Consider the following 16,230-nt stretch of genomic DNA (forward strand, 5'->3'; position numbering starts at 1 on the left):
TCACCTGTCCTGCAGCAAGGTGTGAACAAGGAGTTGATGGGGCAGAGTATGAGGACCTGCTTTGTGTGCACAGTGACCTCATGACCTGGCCTGTGAGCAGATTAGGAGGTGTAAGAGGGATTTTCAAGGGCTAAACAGTAGGTAGACCCTTCTGGCAGGTGGAGGTGAGGTTGCCCTCATTTTAAAAAATCATTCTAGGATGGTTTCATTGTAGTCTTGCAAACAGGACAGAACAAAGGCATGATCTTAACACCAAGGACATACTAGACCCAAGGCCAAAGATTCACCCTCAATTCTTTACTCCATCTCAGTGTGCTTCTCTGCTGTCCAGTCAGGCTCCCCAAAGAAAGTTACAAAATAAGCCACATAGCTGTGCAGCCCAAATAATTGCCAGCTTTATAGAATGCCTCAAATTAAACAAAATGAAGCCCACAAGGGAATACATTTTCTAAACTATTTTACCTTTTTCTATCAGAGATAACATAAAAAATACATTGCTAAGAGTCTGCGGGGTTCTTGCCACGTCCAAGCTAGCGTGAGCTGCAGCCGTTTCCACAACCCAGCCCTAGAGAGGCCATAGGAGTAAGAGCAGTTTACAGATCCAGAGAACTAAAGAAATGAGTGAGGGGGATTCTTGGGGGAATACAGGGCAGATTTTTGGCTTTTTTGTGAGGGAGGTAATGGCAGACACAGTGGGGATGGTGCTGAGGAAAACTCTGAACTGTGATCTTTCTACAGCACCTTTTCTCTCCACTCTGGCTTCCCAAGCAGGTAGCTGCCTATTGTGGAAAGAGAAGCACCCATCTCAGCATCCCAGGGGCAGCCCAGGTTACGTTAGAACAGCCCTGAGCCAGGATGGGACAAGCAATGGACACAACAGGTACAGGAAGAGTGGTCACCTGGAGCATCCTCTCCATGCTCCGAAAGCCAAGTCCTCACAGTAACTGCTGACCTTTACTGGAAAGGGGAGGTGCGTACACTGAGAGTGGAAACTGGTGTCCTGAGGGGAGGGTCAGTCAGCAAGCAGGGCATTCCAAACTGAGCACACAGGCATTCTCTTCTGTGAAACACACTTCTACTTAAACACACCCCAAGAAGCAGGAACCTAGAGGATTAGTCCTTCTTGCTACTCATTAGCAATCAAGATGTGCATCTATAACCAGGGAAAATTCATTCAGGAAAAAATAGACATATGAGAGGTTTACTAAGAGACAGCAAGTCATTCCACCTACAAAACGGGGGCTAGCTAAATGAAATTGGAGATCAAGATCTCAAAATGTTCTCAATAAACATGCTTGAAGAAAAGTGTATTGGTGATGTGACACAGGGATAGTTCCCAAGAAGGGAGGAGGATAGGGGATTGGGCATGGGTAATTAGAATGAAGTAAAGAATTCAATGGGTAATTGTGATAGAATTCATACAGTCAAAGAATCAATTAGTAAGCTTGGTAGTAATGGCAAAGAATTTTCTCAGGACACCAGAAAGAATAAAAGCATGATATGAAGGATAGTAAAGATAACATCCATACAGAGGGGTTCTTGAATAAACGAGGCAAATGTGAAGAGAATGTGTGAATTAAAATGTTCTTGGAGTTAAAAAAGAAGTCCCCAGGTTCAAAGGAGTTCATGTGGTGCCAAGTGGAAAGACAGAAAACACCAGTCTATAATGAAAAATTTTAGTTTAATCCAAAACAAGACCCATATCTAGAATATATAAGGGTAATCCAGCAAAGTAGCAAGGAAAGGAAATTCAAAGAGAAAAGATAGGACAGAACTTCAAATCATTAGTAATTAGAAAATGCAAGTTGAAAAAAACAAAATACCCCTTTACATCTGTCATAACGGCAAAAAGTACAAGGATGTAGAATAACTACTGGTAAGCGTGTGAATGTTAATTGGAATGTTTGTGTACTCTAGAAGTATGTAAAGTGTTATTGCCATTCTGGAAAATTAACCTAGCAACACTTTTTAAAAGTTAATAATGTGTATCCCCTATGATGCAATAATGGCCTACTTTTTTATATATTCCAGAGAAATTCTATACACACAAGGGTGTATACACAATTTCATAAGACATTGAGACATCTTAAGTGACTATCGCTTGAATAGATAAGTAAAATGTGGTGGATGCAAGCAATGGACTGCTGTGCAGCAGTTGGAAACAAAATGATACACATAAGTATACGCGATAGAAAAATGGATGGAATGAGGATTTAATATAAACAGTGCTTGTGTGACTTGAAGCCACACACAAACACACACCTACAGAGGTGCTGGGGATTGATCATGAACCCCACAGAAAACATGTTCAAATATCAATCCTCATTCCTATGGTTGTGATTTATTTGTCAATAGGCCTTTTTGAAGAGTTAAGGTATGGCCAAACTGAATCAGAGTGGGTCTAAATCCCTAAGCTAGAGGCCTGATAAAGAGGAAATTTCACACGGTCTCATCAGAAGCAGCCAGAGAAGAGTGTGTGCCATGTGACGGAGGACTTGCATCACCAGAACACTAACCCTCCCCCCGCCAGGGGCAAGCATGGTTTTGCCAACATCTTGATTTTAGACTTCTGTCCTTCAAAACCATGAGACATAACTACTTATTGTTTAAGCCAATCCACTGTGTGGTTTTTGTCCCAGCATCCCTGGAAAACTACAATAGATTTTGGCACTGGAAAGTGGGGTGCTGCTACTGCAAATTTCTAAAAAGTGGGAAATGGCTTTTGAACTGGGTAATGGTTAGAGGCTAGAAGAATTTTCAGATAACAGAAAAGCCTAGATCGCCTTGAAGAGATTGTTGGTAGAGATATGGGTATTAAAAGCTTTTCTGGTAAGGGCTCAGAAAAGTGAAGAGAACTGTAGAGAGTTTCTATCTTGGAGAATACATATGTCATCATGAACAGAATGTTGGCAGAAATGTGGATGTGAAAGTGCTTCAGATGAGGCTTTAGAAGGAAATGAATTTATTACTGGAAATTGGACCAAAGGCAATCCTTGTTAGAAAGTGGCAGAAAACGTGTTCTGACATTGGATGGAAGGCCAAACTAATAAGCAGTGAACTTGGATATTTAGCTGAGGAGGTTTCCAAGCAAAGTGTGAAAGGCACAGCCTGGTTTTTCTTGCTGCTTTAGTGATGAGAGAGAAAAGAGATAAACTGATGCCTGAATTGTTAAATACAAAGGAACCAGCAACTAATGATTCAGAAAATTCTAACCAGACAGTGCACTCTGAGACAAGGGCCAGCAGCAGCTATATGAGGACCCTCGCTGAGCTGCTAGAAGTGAGTCCCCAGAGAATGGGGCTCCACACAAGGGTGTAGGTGAAGTACCCTTTACTAAGATTAGGCACAGGACTCATGGGCCCAGTCATAAATCTCAAAGTCAGTCAGGATTGGTAATGCATTTATCTAGGAAGATCTGAGGAAGATTCTTTTGTCTGATGGCTTGGACCTCCTTGAACTGCATGTAAAACCAACATGGCTTTTGAGAATTTTGTATGAGCAGAAGCAATGCAAACTTGGACATAGAGACAGAGATGGGAAAAAATGAAGGAAAAAAGACTTCAAGGACAAAATCATGGAAGCAGAGGTCTTGAATGAAGAGACCTCTGCAGGCCAAGAAAAGGGCTTCCACCCCTACCTAGGCCTTGTTTTTGAGGGCTTAGAGCAGGTGGGCCTTCTGCCCCAATGTTCAGGGAGAGTGTGGCTGCCACCCCAGTGCTTGGAGAGGGTGAAGCCTATGCCCTGGCATTCAGGGAGAGTCCAGTCACCAGTCTGGTGCTTGCAGAGGTGTTCCAAAAGACATGGCCAGGGCTCTAGTGCCCAGAAAGGACAGGGATGCCACTCCAGTAGGCCCGAAGGACAAAGCATCCATCCATAAGTAACTCTCAGACCTTAAAATCTGAAAAGGAGAAGATGGCGGCTTTGGGGGAACCTGTGCGGCTGGAGAGAGATATTTGTAGAGCAATTGAACTGTTGGAAAAACTGCAAAGGAGTGGAGAGGTACCACCACAAAAACTTCAGGCTTTACAAAGAGTCCTTCAGAGTGAGTTCTGCAATGCTGTAAGAGAGGTATATGAACACGTCTATGAAACTGTGGACATCAGTAGCAGTCCTGAAGTGAGAGCTAATGCAACTGCAAAGGCTACAGTCGCTGCGTTTGCTGCCAGTGAAGGACATTCTCATCCTCGAGTGGTTGAGCTACCAAAAACAGAAGAGGGCCTTGGATTCAATATTATGGGAGGGAAAGAACAAAACTCTCCAATCTATATATCTCGAATAATTCCAGGTGGTATTGCTGATAGGCATGGGGGCCTCAAACGAGGAGACCAACTCCTTTCTGTTAATGGAGTGAGCGTTGAAGGAGAACATCACGAAAAAGCTGTAGAGCTGCTGAAAGCAGCTCAAGGAAAGGTTAAATTAGTAGTACGATATACACCCAAAGTCTTGGAAGAAATGGAGTCACGATTTGAAAAAATGAGATCAGCAAAACGCAGGCAACAGACCTAATGCAGTTCAAAACTTTATATTCCATTTTGCTTTTAGCTAGAGAAGGTTTACTTGTGACCTACCATAGCTGCAATGTCAATGATTGTAAAAAGCAAAAACTTCCCTTGAAATTCTCCATTCTATTTTATAAATACCTATTTTAACATCATGTATGGCTCCAGAGAGACATCACTTTTTTCTGACAAAATTAAGTAAAAGGTGATGAGGGCAATTCTGTCCTGCTGTTTTTACAGGCCTTTTTGAAATGCAGATTTTGTCATAAAATTGTTATAGATTTTTAAAAATACTTTTTTAATATTAAAATGTACTTTTACATTCTTAATCTTTTTTTAAAAAAGCTTTCATTTGGCTGCTTATTTAAAAATGACAATTCTCCAATTTCTTTTTTTGCTTACTCTTTTTTGTTTTTTTTTTTTTTTTACCTGTGAGATTCCTTTACAGTTCTCTGAGAAATTAAACATACAGTCTCAGCTACAGAAGTTCATTACACTGTCAGTGTTAACATCACTGCTGCATTTTGTAGTTTTGAAAGCACGTAATATATCTCATGAATGGTAAATCATAACCTAGCACAGTGGAAGTTTTTTACTTTTATTTAAACATAATGTATAATAAATATTCATTCGTACTGATTTATAAAAGTAAGTTTTTAAACACTGAACAATCATTGCTAAAATATGTGTTCTTTCATAATATTTGAGCAGTGATGCAAGAGGATGTAATTTGATTGTTAGCATTCCTGATTACATCCTTTTCTATTTATATTAGTATGTCATAAATTACAAATGCAAAAACAGGTTCAATTTTCATCTTTTACAATTTTTTTTAATGCTATTCATTTTTATTTAAATATATATCTTATATTTTGTTTCTTTCATTCCTAGAGATGAGCCAGTTAGTTTGTAGTGGGAAATAGCAGAAGCGAAGATTATACCTTGAACCTCCCTAGCCTCGGGAGTTACACACTCTTCACCAGTTCAATTTAAAGGTGCGATTTTAAATAGGAAGAAGAGAGAAGGATATATTCGAGATGTATAGAAAGTTTGAGGTTGATGTATTCAGAAGAATCTGCAGACTCCTTGTCAAAATGCGCAGGAACTAATTCATGTTAAAATTACTGGATTTAGAAAATGTCATCTTTGTTTACAATTCAAATTATGAAAGGAATTTTGAAAGGTTTCTTTATTTCACTTGTCCACTGGATGTCACTGTTTTATCGAAAGGCAGCTATTAGTGTATGACTGTGACTGAACTCCTTTTTCAAGGCTGAAATTAGAGTTAAGGTTCATTTTTAGTCAGATCTTTCAGAACTTAAAGGAGAATTTGTACATTAAAAAAAAAAAATTTAGCAAGTGACAGATCCTGAAAAGAAGATAATGGATTGGAAGATAATGGAAAATGGAATTTGACATAATTATCTACCCTGTATAAAAAGTGGGCATTTTGTAACATTCCTTCAGGAAGACTAGAAATATATACCTTTTCTGCATGTTTGTGAGCACTGTGAGTCTTAAAAGGTTATTCCAGTTTTCAGAGATTTTCGGAGTAAGAAGTCAGTCAGCATTGTTATTTATCATTTAGGTATTGAACACTGGATTGCATGGCTGAATGCATCTTTAGTCCACTACAAAATGTGCTTGTTATTGATAGGATCATGTTGTAAATTGTATATTTTCAAAATTAATTGATGTTTTTAAAATGTTGAGACCAAAGTAGTGTAGAAGAATTATGGACTTATTTTATTTAATTGTAAAATTATTAAAGGTATTTGCTGTGGAGATTTGTATATATTAAAGAGAGGTATTGGTACATATAAAAACAGTAATATCATTGTTAAGCTTGTATTCTTGCATTTACAGGGTGATGAAGCCCTAAAGAAATCTTTATTTAGTATAGCTACAGCTGCCATAGTTTTTAAGGGCGTGTCAACATTTCATTATAAATTATAGCTTCCTGGTTCAGTAGCTCAGCAGTTTTGGAACTTTCAGCCAAATTAAATCTTTTTTGGTGTTGAAATTTAGTAAATTGAGTAAGCTGTTTTTTTTCCTTCTACAGTAATCCACAATCTCTTCTTTGTGTAGGTTGGCATCTATTTATAATTCTTGAAATTAGGATAGCTTAAAGGAGCCAAATACTTGCTACTGCTGAGCATGAGTAGCAGTACTTGCTACTTGCTACTGCTAAGCATGAGTAGCAGTACTTTTAATTAATGCAGTTTTCACAGTGTATCCCAGAATTTTAAGTCTTGATCATAGAAAAATTCAGTTATTCAGTGGCAAAGATGTACAGTAGTGGGCTAGTATAGGGAGAAAATGAAGGCAGTTTTGGTCTTAGAAATGTATGATTCATGAACATAACTAGGCATATAGCAAGTATATAATAGGTGTTTGATTTATAAAGTTTCAAATATAAATTTTCCCCCCTTCTCAGTTTCCTTTTATTTTTTTGATATTTCAAAATGAGGTGACTCAGTGGTTTTCAAACTTGGATAGATAATAGAACACCCTGCAGAGCGTTAAAAATTATTGATACCTGGGTCCCATTCCACACCAACTAAATGAAAATATCTGGGAGTGGAGCCCTGACATTTATTATTATTCGTCTTTCCAGGTGGTTCTAGTGGATATCTAGGGTTGAAAACCTCTATTTTCCCCTTTTATAAAATATTCTAATTACACTGGACTCTGTTTAAAAGTATCAGAGTAATTCAATTTGCAGCTATGTAATGAGTGATTACATTTCTTAATAATTTCTTTAGGAATGAAAGGTACAGATGTTCCTTAACCTGGGAATAATTACAGTCTACCTTCCTTGTTTATTAAAAAAAAAAAATCTGCCAGTAGCTTAAATGTAAAATTTTAATGTCTGGCACCTTTCTGCTCCCCTCACCTTTAAAACTTACAAAAATAAATATTATTTGAAAAAGTTAAAAATGCAGGTGAGAAATCATATCATAGGTAATAACCTACTTTCTTATATGGCCATTGCAACTGTTAGTATAATACTAGAATATAGTGGCCTAGTTCTTTGGGGTTTGATGATTCAGACGTGCTTTTTAAAAAATAATTTTCCTTCTCCTTTAAATTTTTAAGTCATTTTGCCCAAGTACTTTGTTTACAATTAAAATGGATACCATAGCATTTAATAGAAGAAATGGTTATGATTTCCTTGAAAAGAATGTCTGCATGACTTGGTGTAGATTTAAGAGAATACATGTGAATATTTTATGATGTGGAAAGATCATTGAAATATCAAGGACTTGGTAATTGTATTTCCTGAATAAATGTATGTTTAGGAGTTTTCTAAAAAAAAAAAAAAAAAAAAAAAATCTAATGGAATTTGCCCTGCAATGTTTCAGGCTTCCTTGAGACCCATGACCCGTTTCTCTTCCAATTTCTCCTTTCCGGAGTGGTAATGTCTATCCTATGCCTGTCCCACCATTGTATTTTGGAAGCAGATAACTTGTTTTCTAGGTTTTCCAGGTTCACAGATGGGGAGGAATTTTGCCCTAGGACCGATTACACCCATACTGATTCTGTTGAGACTTTGGGCTTAGAGTTGTTTCTGAAATCACTTAAGGCTTTGGGGATGTTGGTATGGATGAGTATTTTGCAAGTGACAAGAACATGCCTTTTGGGGGTCAAGCAGGTGTACTGAATCATTTATCCCACCAAAGACGTGTTCAAATCTTCATCCATGTTCCTGTGCATGTAAACCCATTTTTATGTAAGAGTTTTTGAAGACATTATTATTCAGAGTTGGTCTTAATCCCTATGACTGGAGGCCTTATAAAGAAATTTGGGCAAAGTTAGTCAGAAGAAGACAGAAAATGCCAGAGAGGAGAGAGCGATCACCATGTGATGGAGGATTTCTATCACCAGAATGCTAGCAACCCTGGTGGGAAGCATGGTCTTATCGACATCTTGATTTTGGACTTCTAGCCTTCAAAACTGTGACACAATAAATGCTTGTTGTTTAAGCCAATCCAGTGTGTGTATTTGTCATAGCATCTTTGGCAAACTAAGGTTACAATGATATGTGCTTAAGGACATAGACAGACTAGTGTAAATGCCAGCGGAGGTGGAATGGGAATGGGGCTTGGAATGAAGGGAAAAAAATCAAGTAAAACAGGATCTTGCAGAAACCAACTTTGCTAAATAAATATACTCTGACCAGAGTTTCATTATTAACTCAACACTGTACCCCAGAACTCCTTCAGAAGCACCAATACACAGAAAAATTTAAATCCTTATCAATAATGTCTTATTCTCTTCCACTTTAGTCAGAATTTTATGACTCAGGTGCTTAAGTGGTATCTGCCTTTTTTGGCAGCTTCAACCTAAGCGAATTTTCAGTGAAACGGTTGTAATTGCTCAATCTGTTGGTCATCTACACTTAAATATCCTTCTTATGTTGAAAGAATACCACCTCCCGCTTATGAGCTTCTATATCACCTCATAGAATGCATTTAGCATAACAGACTGCTGATGGTACTCTAATGCTCCCTCTCTTTACTTTGGTAAAAGACTCCCCTGCCCCTCAAGTTTCAGCTGGGCACAAAATTGGAGACTTAATTTCCAAGCTTTCTTTTTAGCTAGGTGTGTCCAACGATATATGAGGGAAAATATATCAGCTTTGGCAAATCCAGACTTTACAAAAGTAGTTTAGAAAATCCATTAACCAAGCAAACAATCCACAAAAAGCAACAAAAACATATCTTGGGAAGGGGGAAGAATCTGATTTCAGGAATTAAATAATCTGACCTATAGAGTTATAATACTCAACATGTTCAGTTTTTCACAACAAAAAGATTACAAAACATGCAAAGAGACAAAATATGGCCCATACACAAGGGAAAAAATGAAATGAATGGAAATTGTCCCTCAGGAAGCTGAGGCACTGGACTTACTTGATAGACTAAGTCAACTGCCTTAAATATACTCAAAAGCAAAAGGAAACCATATAGAAAGAAATAATGGGAACCAGGAGAATTATGTCTCACCATATTGAGAATATATATAAAGAAACAAATTATAAAAGGAACCATACAGAAATTCTGGGGCTGAAAAGTACAATAAATTAAATGAAAAAGTCACTAGAGGGGTTCAATAATAGATTTGAGTGGTCAGAAGAAAAAAATCAGTGAACTCAAAGATAGGTCAATTGAAATTATCCAGTCTGAGGTGCACGAAGAGACTAGATACCTGTGGGACATCATGAAAATGGAGAAAGGGGCAGAAAGAATATTTGAATAATGGCTGAAAACATTCCAATTTGATGATAGACATGAACCTATACTTCCAAGAAGCTGAACAAACTCCAAGAAGGAGTCACTCAAAGATATCCATAAGAGACACATAGTAGTCAAAGTGTCAAAAAGCAGAATCTTGAAAGCAGGAAGAGAGAAGTGACTCATCACATACAAGGGACCCTCAATAAGATTAACCGCTGGTTTCTCATCAGCAACCATGGAGACCAGGGGGTAGTGGGATGATATATTTAAAGTACTGAAAGAATAAAAGTCAATCAAGAATTCTATATCCAGCAAAACTATTCTTCAAATATAGTGGAGAAATTAAGGCATTCCCAGATAAACAAAAACAGAGTGTTCATTACTAACAGCCCTTTCCTACAAGTAATGCTAAAGGGAGTCTTTCAGGTTGAAATGAAACAATACAATAACATGAAACCAAATAACTCCAAGCCATGACAAGACATAAAGAGCAGTGGTAAAGGTAGTTACAAAGGTAAATACAAAAAATATAAAAGCTAGTTGTATTGCATATGCATAAAACATCAGTTATAAATAAATGTTCATGGGTAGACAATAACTAGAGATGTACTTTGTGATTATAACATAAAAGGGGGATATGGAACTGTAAAGGGGCAGAGTTAGTATATACTATTGAAATTAACTTTGTATTAATTAAAATGAGTTATAAATTTAAGAAGTTAATTGCAATCCTGGTGCAATCACTAAGAGAAAAACTAAAAAATGCAAAGAAAAACAAACATCAAAGTAATCAAAATGGTTCACTAAAGACCATCAGTTAATCACAAAAAAAGGCAAAAAAAAAAAGCAAAATTAAGAACTAAATCCTACCTTATCAGTAACTATTTTAAAAGAAAATAGATTAAACTCTCCAATTATAAATCAGAAATTGACAGAATGGATTTTTAAAATGCATGATCCAACTATATGCTGCCTACAAGAAACTTAGTTTAGAACCAAAGATACAAATAGGTTGAAAGTGAAAGGATGGAAAAAGATATTTCATGCAAACACTAACCAAAAGAGAGCTGGTATGGCTATAGTTATAGCAGACAAAACAGATTTTTACAAGAGACAAAGGGGGACATATATTGATAAAAGGATCAATTCATCAAGAAGACATAAACATACAAAAACATATAAGCCTAACAATAGAGTCCCAAAATATATGAAGCAAAAACTTATAAAGTTGAAGGAAGTAACAATTCTATAGTAATAGTTGGAGAATTCAATACCCAACTTTAAATAATACATAGACTGGCTAAATGGAAGACCAATGTGGGAACAGAGAATTTGAACAACACTATAAACCAACTAGACATAAGACTTATATAGAGCATTCCACCCAACAATAGCAGAATGCACATTTCTCTCAAGTTCACATGGAACATTCTCAGAGATAGACCATATATTAGGCCACAAAATAAGTCTCAATAAATTTAAAAAGACTGAAATCATATCAGGTAACTTATTCAACCACAATGGAATGAATATAGAAATCAGTAACAAGCAAAATGGAAAAACTCACAAATGTGTAGAAATTCAACACCACACTCTTGAACAACCACTGGGTCAAAGAAGAAATGAGAAGGGAAATTAGAAAGAACCTTAAGATTAATGAAAATGAAAACAACATAGCAAAACCTATGGGGTGCAGCAAAACAGGACTCAGAGGGAAATTTATAGCTGTAAATGCTTACATTAAAATTTAAAAAAAGATTCTATCAATAATCTAACTTCACATCTTTAGCATGTAGAAAAAGAGCAAACTAAAACTAAATTAGCAGAGGGAAGGAAATAATAACGATTAAAGCAGAGATAAATGTGTATATGGAAAGGCCAGAATAGTCAACACTATTGAAAAAGAACATAACATGAAAAGGAGAGACAGCACCTGACTTCAAGGCTTTCTATAAAGCTTCAGTAATTAAGACAGTGTGGTACTTGCAAAAGAATAGAAATATAGATCAATGAAATAAAATAAAGCTCAGAAATAGACTCACACAAATATAGTCAACTGATCTTTGACAAAGAAGCAAAGACAATTCAATGGAAAAAGGATAGTTGTTTCACTAAATGGTTCTGGGACAACTGGAACCACATCCAAAAAAATGAAAGTTTTGATACAGACTTTACATTATACCTTTAATAAAAATTAACTCAAAATGGATCACAGAACCTAAATGTAAAATTCAAACCTATAGAATTTCTAGAATTTAACAGGAGAAAATGTAGGTGATCTTGGGTTTGGCAATGACTTTTTAGATATAACACCAAAAGCATGATCATGAAAGAAACACTTGATAAGTTGGACTTCATTAAAATTTTAAAACTTTTCTCTGAAAGACGCTGTGAGGAGAACAAAAAGACATTCCATAGACTGGGAGGAAATATTTGTAAAACATATCCAATAAAGGGCTTGTATCCAAAATATACAAAGAACTCTTAAAACTCAACAATAAAACAATTCAATTTTAAAAATGGGCAAAAGATATGAACAGACACTACACCAATGAAGATACAAAGATGGCAACTAGACATACGAAAAGAAGCTCAACATCATATGATATTAGGTAGTTACAGATTAAAATAACAATGATATACCAACAAATGCTGGCAAGAATATGGAGCAGGAGAAACTCTAATTTATTGCTGGTGACAACATAAAGTGGTTTGTTAACTTTGGAAGAATATTTGGCAGTTTCTTACAAAGTTAAACATAATCTTTACCATATGTGCCGGCTTGAAACTGTTATGTACCCCAGGAAAGACTATGTTCTTTAATACAATCTTGTGGGGGCAAACTCATTATGGTGGGATCTTTTGATTAGGTTTTTACCATGGAGATATGACCCACCCAACTGTGGGCGATGCCTTTTGATTAGATTATTTCCATGGAGGAATGACCCTGCCCAATCAAGGTGGGTCTTGATTAGTTTGCTGGAGTCCTTTAAGAGCGGTCATGGAGAGAAGGAGCTCCGAGAAGCTGAGAGAAACATTCTGGAGAGAAGTTAAGGTATGTAATCCAGAGTACGCCTGCGGGAGACGCTAAGAGCTTACACAGACCCAGATGCTTGGAGATGCAGACAGAAAGACGTCTGGAGATACTAAGCTAACAGATGAAGCCCAGAGTTTGCCCTGGGGAAGCTAAGAGAGGACTTCCAGATGCTTAGAGAGAAACATCCCAGGAGAACCAAGCAGAGAGCTGAGAGAAGCTAAGAGAAAGACAGAAGCCCAGAGACATTTTGGAGAAAGCCATTTTGAAACATAACCTGAGGAAAGGATCAGGAGATGCCAGCCATGTGCCTTCCCAGATGACAGAGGAGTTCCGGACACCATTGGCCTTTTCCTCTTGATGATACCTTAATTTGGACACTTTTATGGCCTTAGAACTCTAAACTTGTAACCTAATGAATCCCATTTATAAAAGCCTATCCATTTCTGGTATTTTGTATAACAGCAGCCCTAGCAAACTGGAACAGACCCGTACCTCACACCATATACAAAATCAAACTCAAAATGGATCAAAGACCTAAACATAAGAGCTAGAACTATCCAACTCCTAGAAGAAAATGTAGGGAGGCATCTTCAAGACCCTGTGTTAGGCAATGGTTTCTTAGACTGTACACCCAAAGCACAAGCCACAAAAGAAAAAACAGATAAATGGGACCTCATCAAAATTAAACACTTTTGTTCCTTAAAGGACTTTATCATCAAAGTAAAATGACAACCTACACAATGGGAGAAAATATTTAGAAACCATATATTCAAGAAAGGATTAATATCCAGACTATATACTGAAATTCTTCAACTTTACAACAAAAAGACAAACTCCAATTTAAAAATGGGCAACATACTTGAACAGACATCTCTCCAGAGAAGATACACAAATGACCAAAAAGCACATGAAAAGATGCATCAACATCATACGCCATGAGGAAAATGCAAATCAAAACCACAATAAGACACCATTTTACACCCATTAGAATATCTAGACTACCTGTGAGGACCCCAGGGCCTTGGACCCCAACCCCTCCTCCATTATGAGACACATGCAGATACATGACCAGGCAACAGGCCCCTCCTCCGGGGGGAAAGCATTAAAACTTTCCTCCCCTAGTCACAAACCTTTATGAGCACTGTTCTAGTTTGCTAATGCTGCCAGAATGCAAAACACCAGAGATGGATTGGCTTTTATAAAAGGGGGTTTATTTGGTTATTCAGTTACAGTCTTAAGGCCATAAAGTGTCCAAGGTAACGCATCAACAATCAGGTACCTTCATGGGAGGTTGGCCGATGGCATCCAGAAAACCTCTGTCAGCTGGGAAGGCATGTGGCCAGTGTCTGCTCCAAAGTTCTGGTTTCAAAATGGCTTTCTCCCAGGACGTTCCTCTCTAGGCTACAGTTCCTCAAAAATGTCACTCTTAGTTGCACTTGGGATATTTGTCCTCTCTTAGCTTCTCCGGAGCAAGAGTTTGCTTTCAACGGACGTCTTCAAAATACCTCTAATTTGCACCTCCTATGCTTTCTTCAAAGTGTCCCTCTTGGCTGTGGCAAGCTCCCTCCTTCTGTCTGATATTATATAGTGCTCCAGTAATTTAATTCAGACCCACCCAATGGGTGGACCAACACCTCCATGGAAATTATCCAATCAGAGTCATCACCCACAGTTGAGTGGGGCGCATCTCCATGGAAACACTCAAAGAATTACAATCTAATTAACACTGATAGGTCTGCCCACACAAGATTACATCAAAGATAATGGCGTTTGGGGGGACATAATAAATTCAAACTGGCACAAGCACCACCCCCTCTCGGCATTCCTCTCTCTGAGGAATGGCAGAACGCTCAATTCCCTCTCCCGACCTGCTGCCACAGGGGGAAGTCATCTCCTGTTTTGTAAGTCCCTAATTAAACTCATGGGTAACTGCATGCCAGGTGTGTTCTTTGGTCTTGGGGCTAATCTGTGTTGAAACATTTGGCATGCCAGCCAGGAGACCAAGGAACTGCTGACTATAATGGGCATGATGAGTCCTGGGAAAGGAGACTCTCCAGAGGTAATCCCGGGATGGCCTGAAATGCCCACGTGGGGAGGGGTGGCAGCTCACCTGGATGGGTGGGGACTGCTGAGGGAGTATGGTGACACCCAGAACTCCCCAGCTGATTGCTGGTTCTCCTGCAAAAAGTCACAGGACAGTTAGGAATCCATAAGAAAAGGAAGAGCTGTCAGGCCTCCATGGCTGTTGCACAGCCTCTATTAGGAGCTGTGACTCAGCCATAGAAGAGGCTCTGGCAGTCAAAGCTGAGGTTCTTATGATAGAAAGAGACATGCAGAAAGCCCAAGCAGATTTGAAGGATGCATTAAATGAGAGGCTGTGCCATGTAGATAAAAGTTTAGAGGCATTAGCATGCTGGTATGATAGAGTGAGAGGGTACAAGCTGCCCAAAGGGAAAGTCAGGCATATCCTGATTTCTCCTGGCTGGAATCCCAAACTGTGGGGACCCCGTTGATCTTTCTTCAGATGAGGATGATCTCCCATCTGACTGGGAACCTGAAATTAAGGAAAGTGAGCATGTTCATCCTCTGGTCCAAAGGATCAAAACAGAGCAAATACAACACCCTGATCCCCAGGGAGGGGGGTGATGGTGCTGCGGCTGCCACTGCCCTAGCAGCACCTCCTGATCAAAAGGCGCTGGTTACAATGCAGGATTATACTGCCACTGAGTTACAGGAAATTGGGAATCAATATAGAAAAAAATTTTACCAAGTTGGCTTCTGCACCCATGAGACACTGGCACAGAGGGAACACTGCTTTCAGGACATGAAATAAGCAAATTGCCCTCTACTGCCGTTCACCCTTCCCTCTGCCAACGTCTATATTCCTTAGCCACCCAACCAAGTCCAGCTCCCCATTAAACTAGCTAGTGACTCAGTGTAAAGAAACTTGGCCCAAAGTGAGAGACATGCCCCAGGTCACCCCCCACTGGAGCACGCTTGATGAATTACAAGATATACTAAGGGGGTGTTCTAGTTTGCTAATGCTGCCAGATGGCAAAACACCAGAAATGGATTGGCTTTTCTAAAGGGGGTTTATTTGGTTACACAGTTACAGTCTTAAGGCCATACAGTGTCCAAGGTAATGCATCAACAATCGGATACCTTACTGGAGGATGGCCAATGGCGTCCAGAAAACCTCTGTAAGCTGGAAAGGCACATGGCTGGCGTCTGCTCCAAGTTCTGGTTTCAAAATGGCTTTCTCCCAGGACATTCCTCTCTAGGCTGCAGTTCCTCAAAAATGTCACTCTTAGTTGCTCTTGGGGTGTTTGTCCTCTCTTAGCTTCTCTAGAGCAAGAGTCTGCTTTCAACGGCCATCTTCAAACTGTTTCTCATCTGCAGCTCCTCTCTCAGCTCCTGTACATTCTTCAAAGTGTCCCTCTTGGCTGTAGCAAGC

General features: G+C 38.6%; 1 protein-coding gene and 1 long non-coding RNA gene across 3 annotated transcripts in view; one reads left to right on the plus strand and one right to left on the minus strand.

The window, feature by feature from the left end:
* The window catches only part of LOC119517855, a 57,467-nt gene that overhangs the window by 11,685 nt on the left and 29,552 nt on the right, over positions 1 to 16,230 (minus strand). Inside the window, exon 2 of one of the 2 annotated variants that reach the window (XR_005213641.1) lies at positions 14,887 to 15,330. The exons of the other annotated variant lie outside the window; for it this stretch is intronic. This is a non-coding gene — a long non-coding RNA (uncharacterized LOC119517855). The remainder of the gene's footprint in view (positions 1 to 14,886; positions 15,331 to 16,230) is intronic. 2 annotated transcript variants of the gene reach the window in all.
* Positions 3,913 to 4,751, plus strand: LOC119517847 (protein lin-7 homolog C). Its single transcript, XM_037814910.1, has one exon. It carries the CDS (start codon positions 3,913 to 3,915, stop codon positions 4,504 to 4,506), a length of 594 nt encoding a protein of 197 aa, XP_037670838.1. The 3' UTR covers positions 4,507 to 4,751.

Source organism: Choloepus didactylus, chromosome 21 (genome assembly GCF_015220235.1).
Source record: "Choloepus didactylus isolate mChoDid1 chromosome 21, mChoDid1.pri, whole genome shotgun sequence".
Lineage (NCBI taxonomy): Eukaryota > Metazoa > Chordata > Mammalia > Pilosa > Megalonychidae > Choloepus > Choloepus didactylus.

Coding starts and splice junctions, on each gene's coding strand:
- LOC119517847 (XM_037814910.1), top strand. CDS start 3,913: ATGGCGGCTTTGGGGGAACCTGTGCGGCTGGAGAGAGATATTTGTAGA.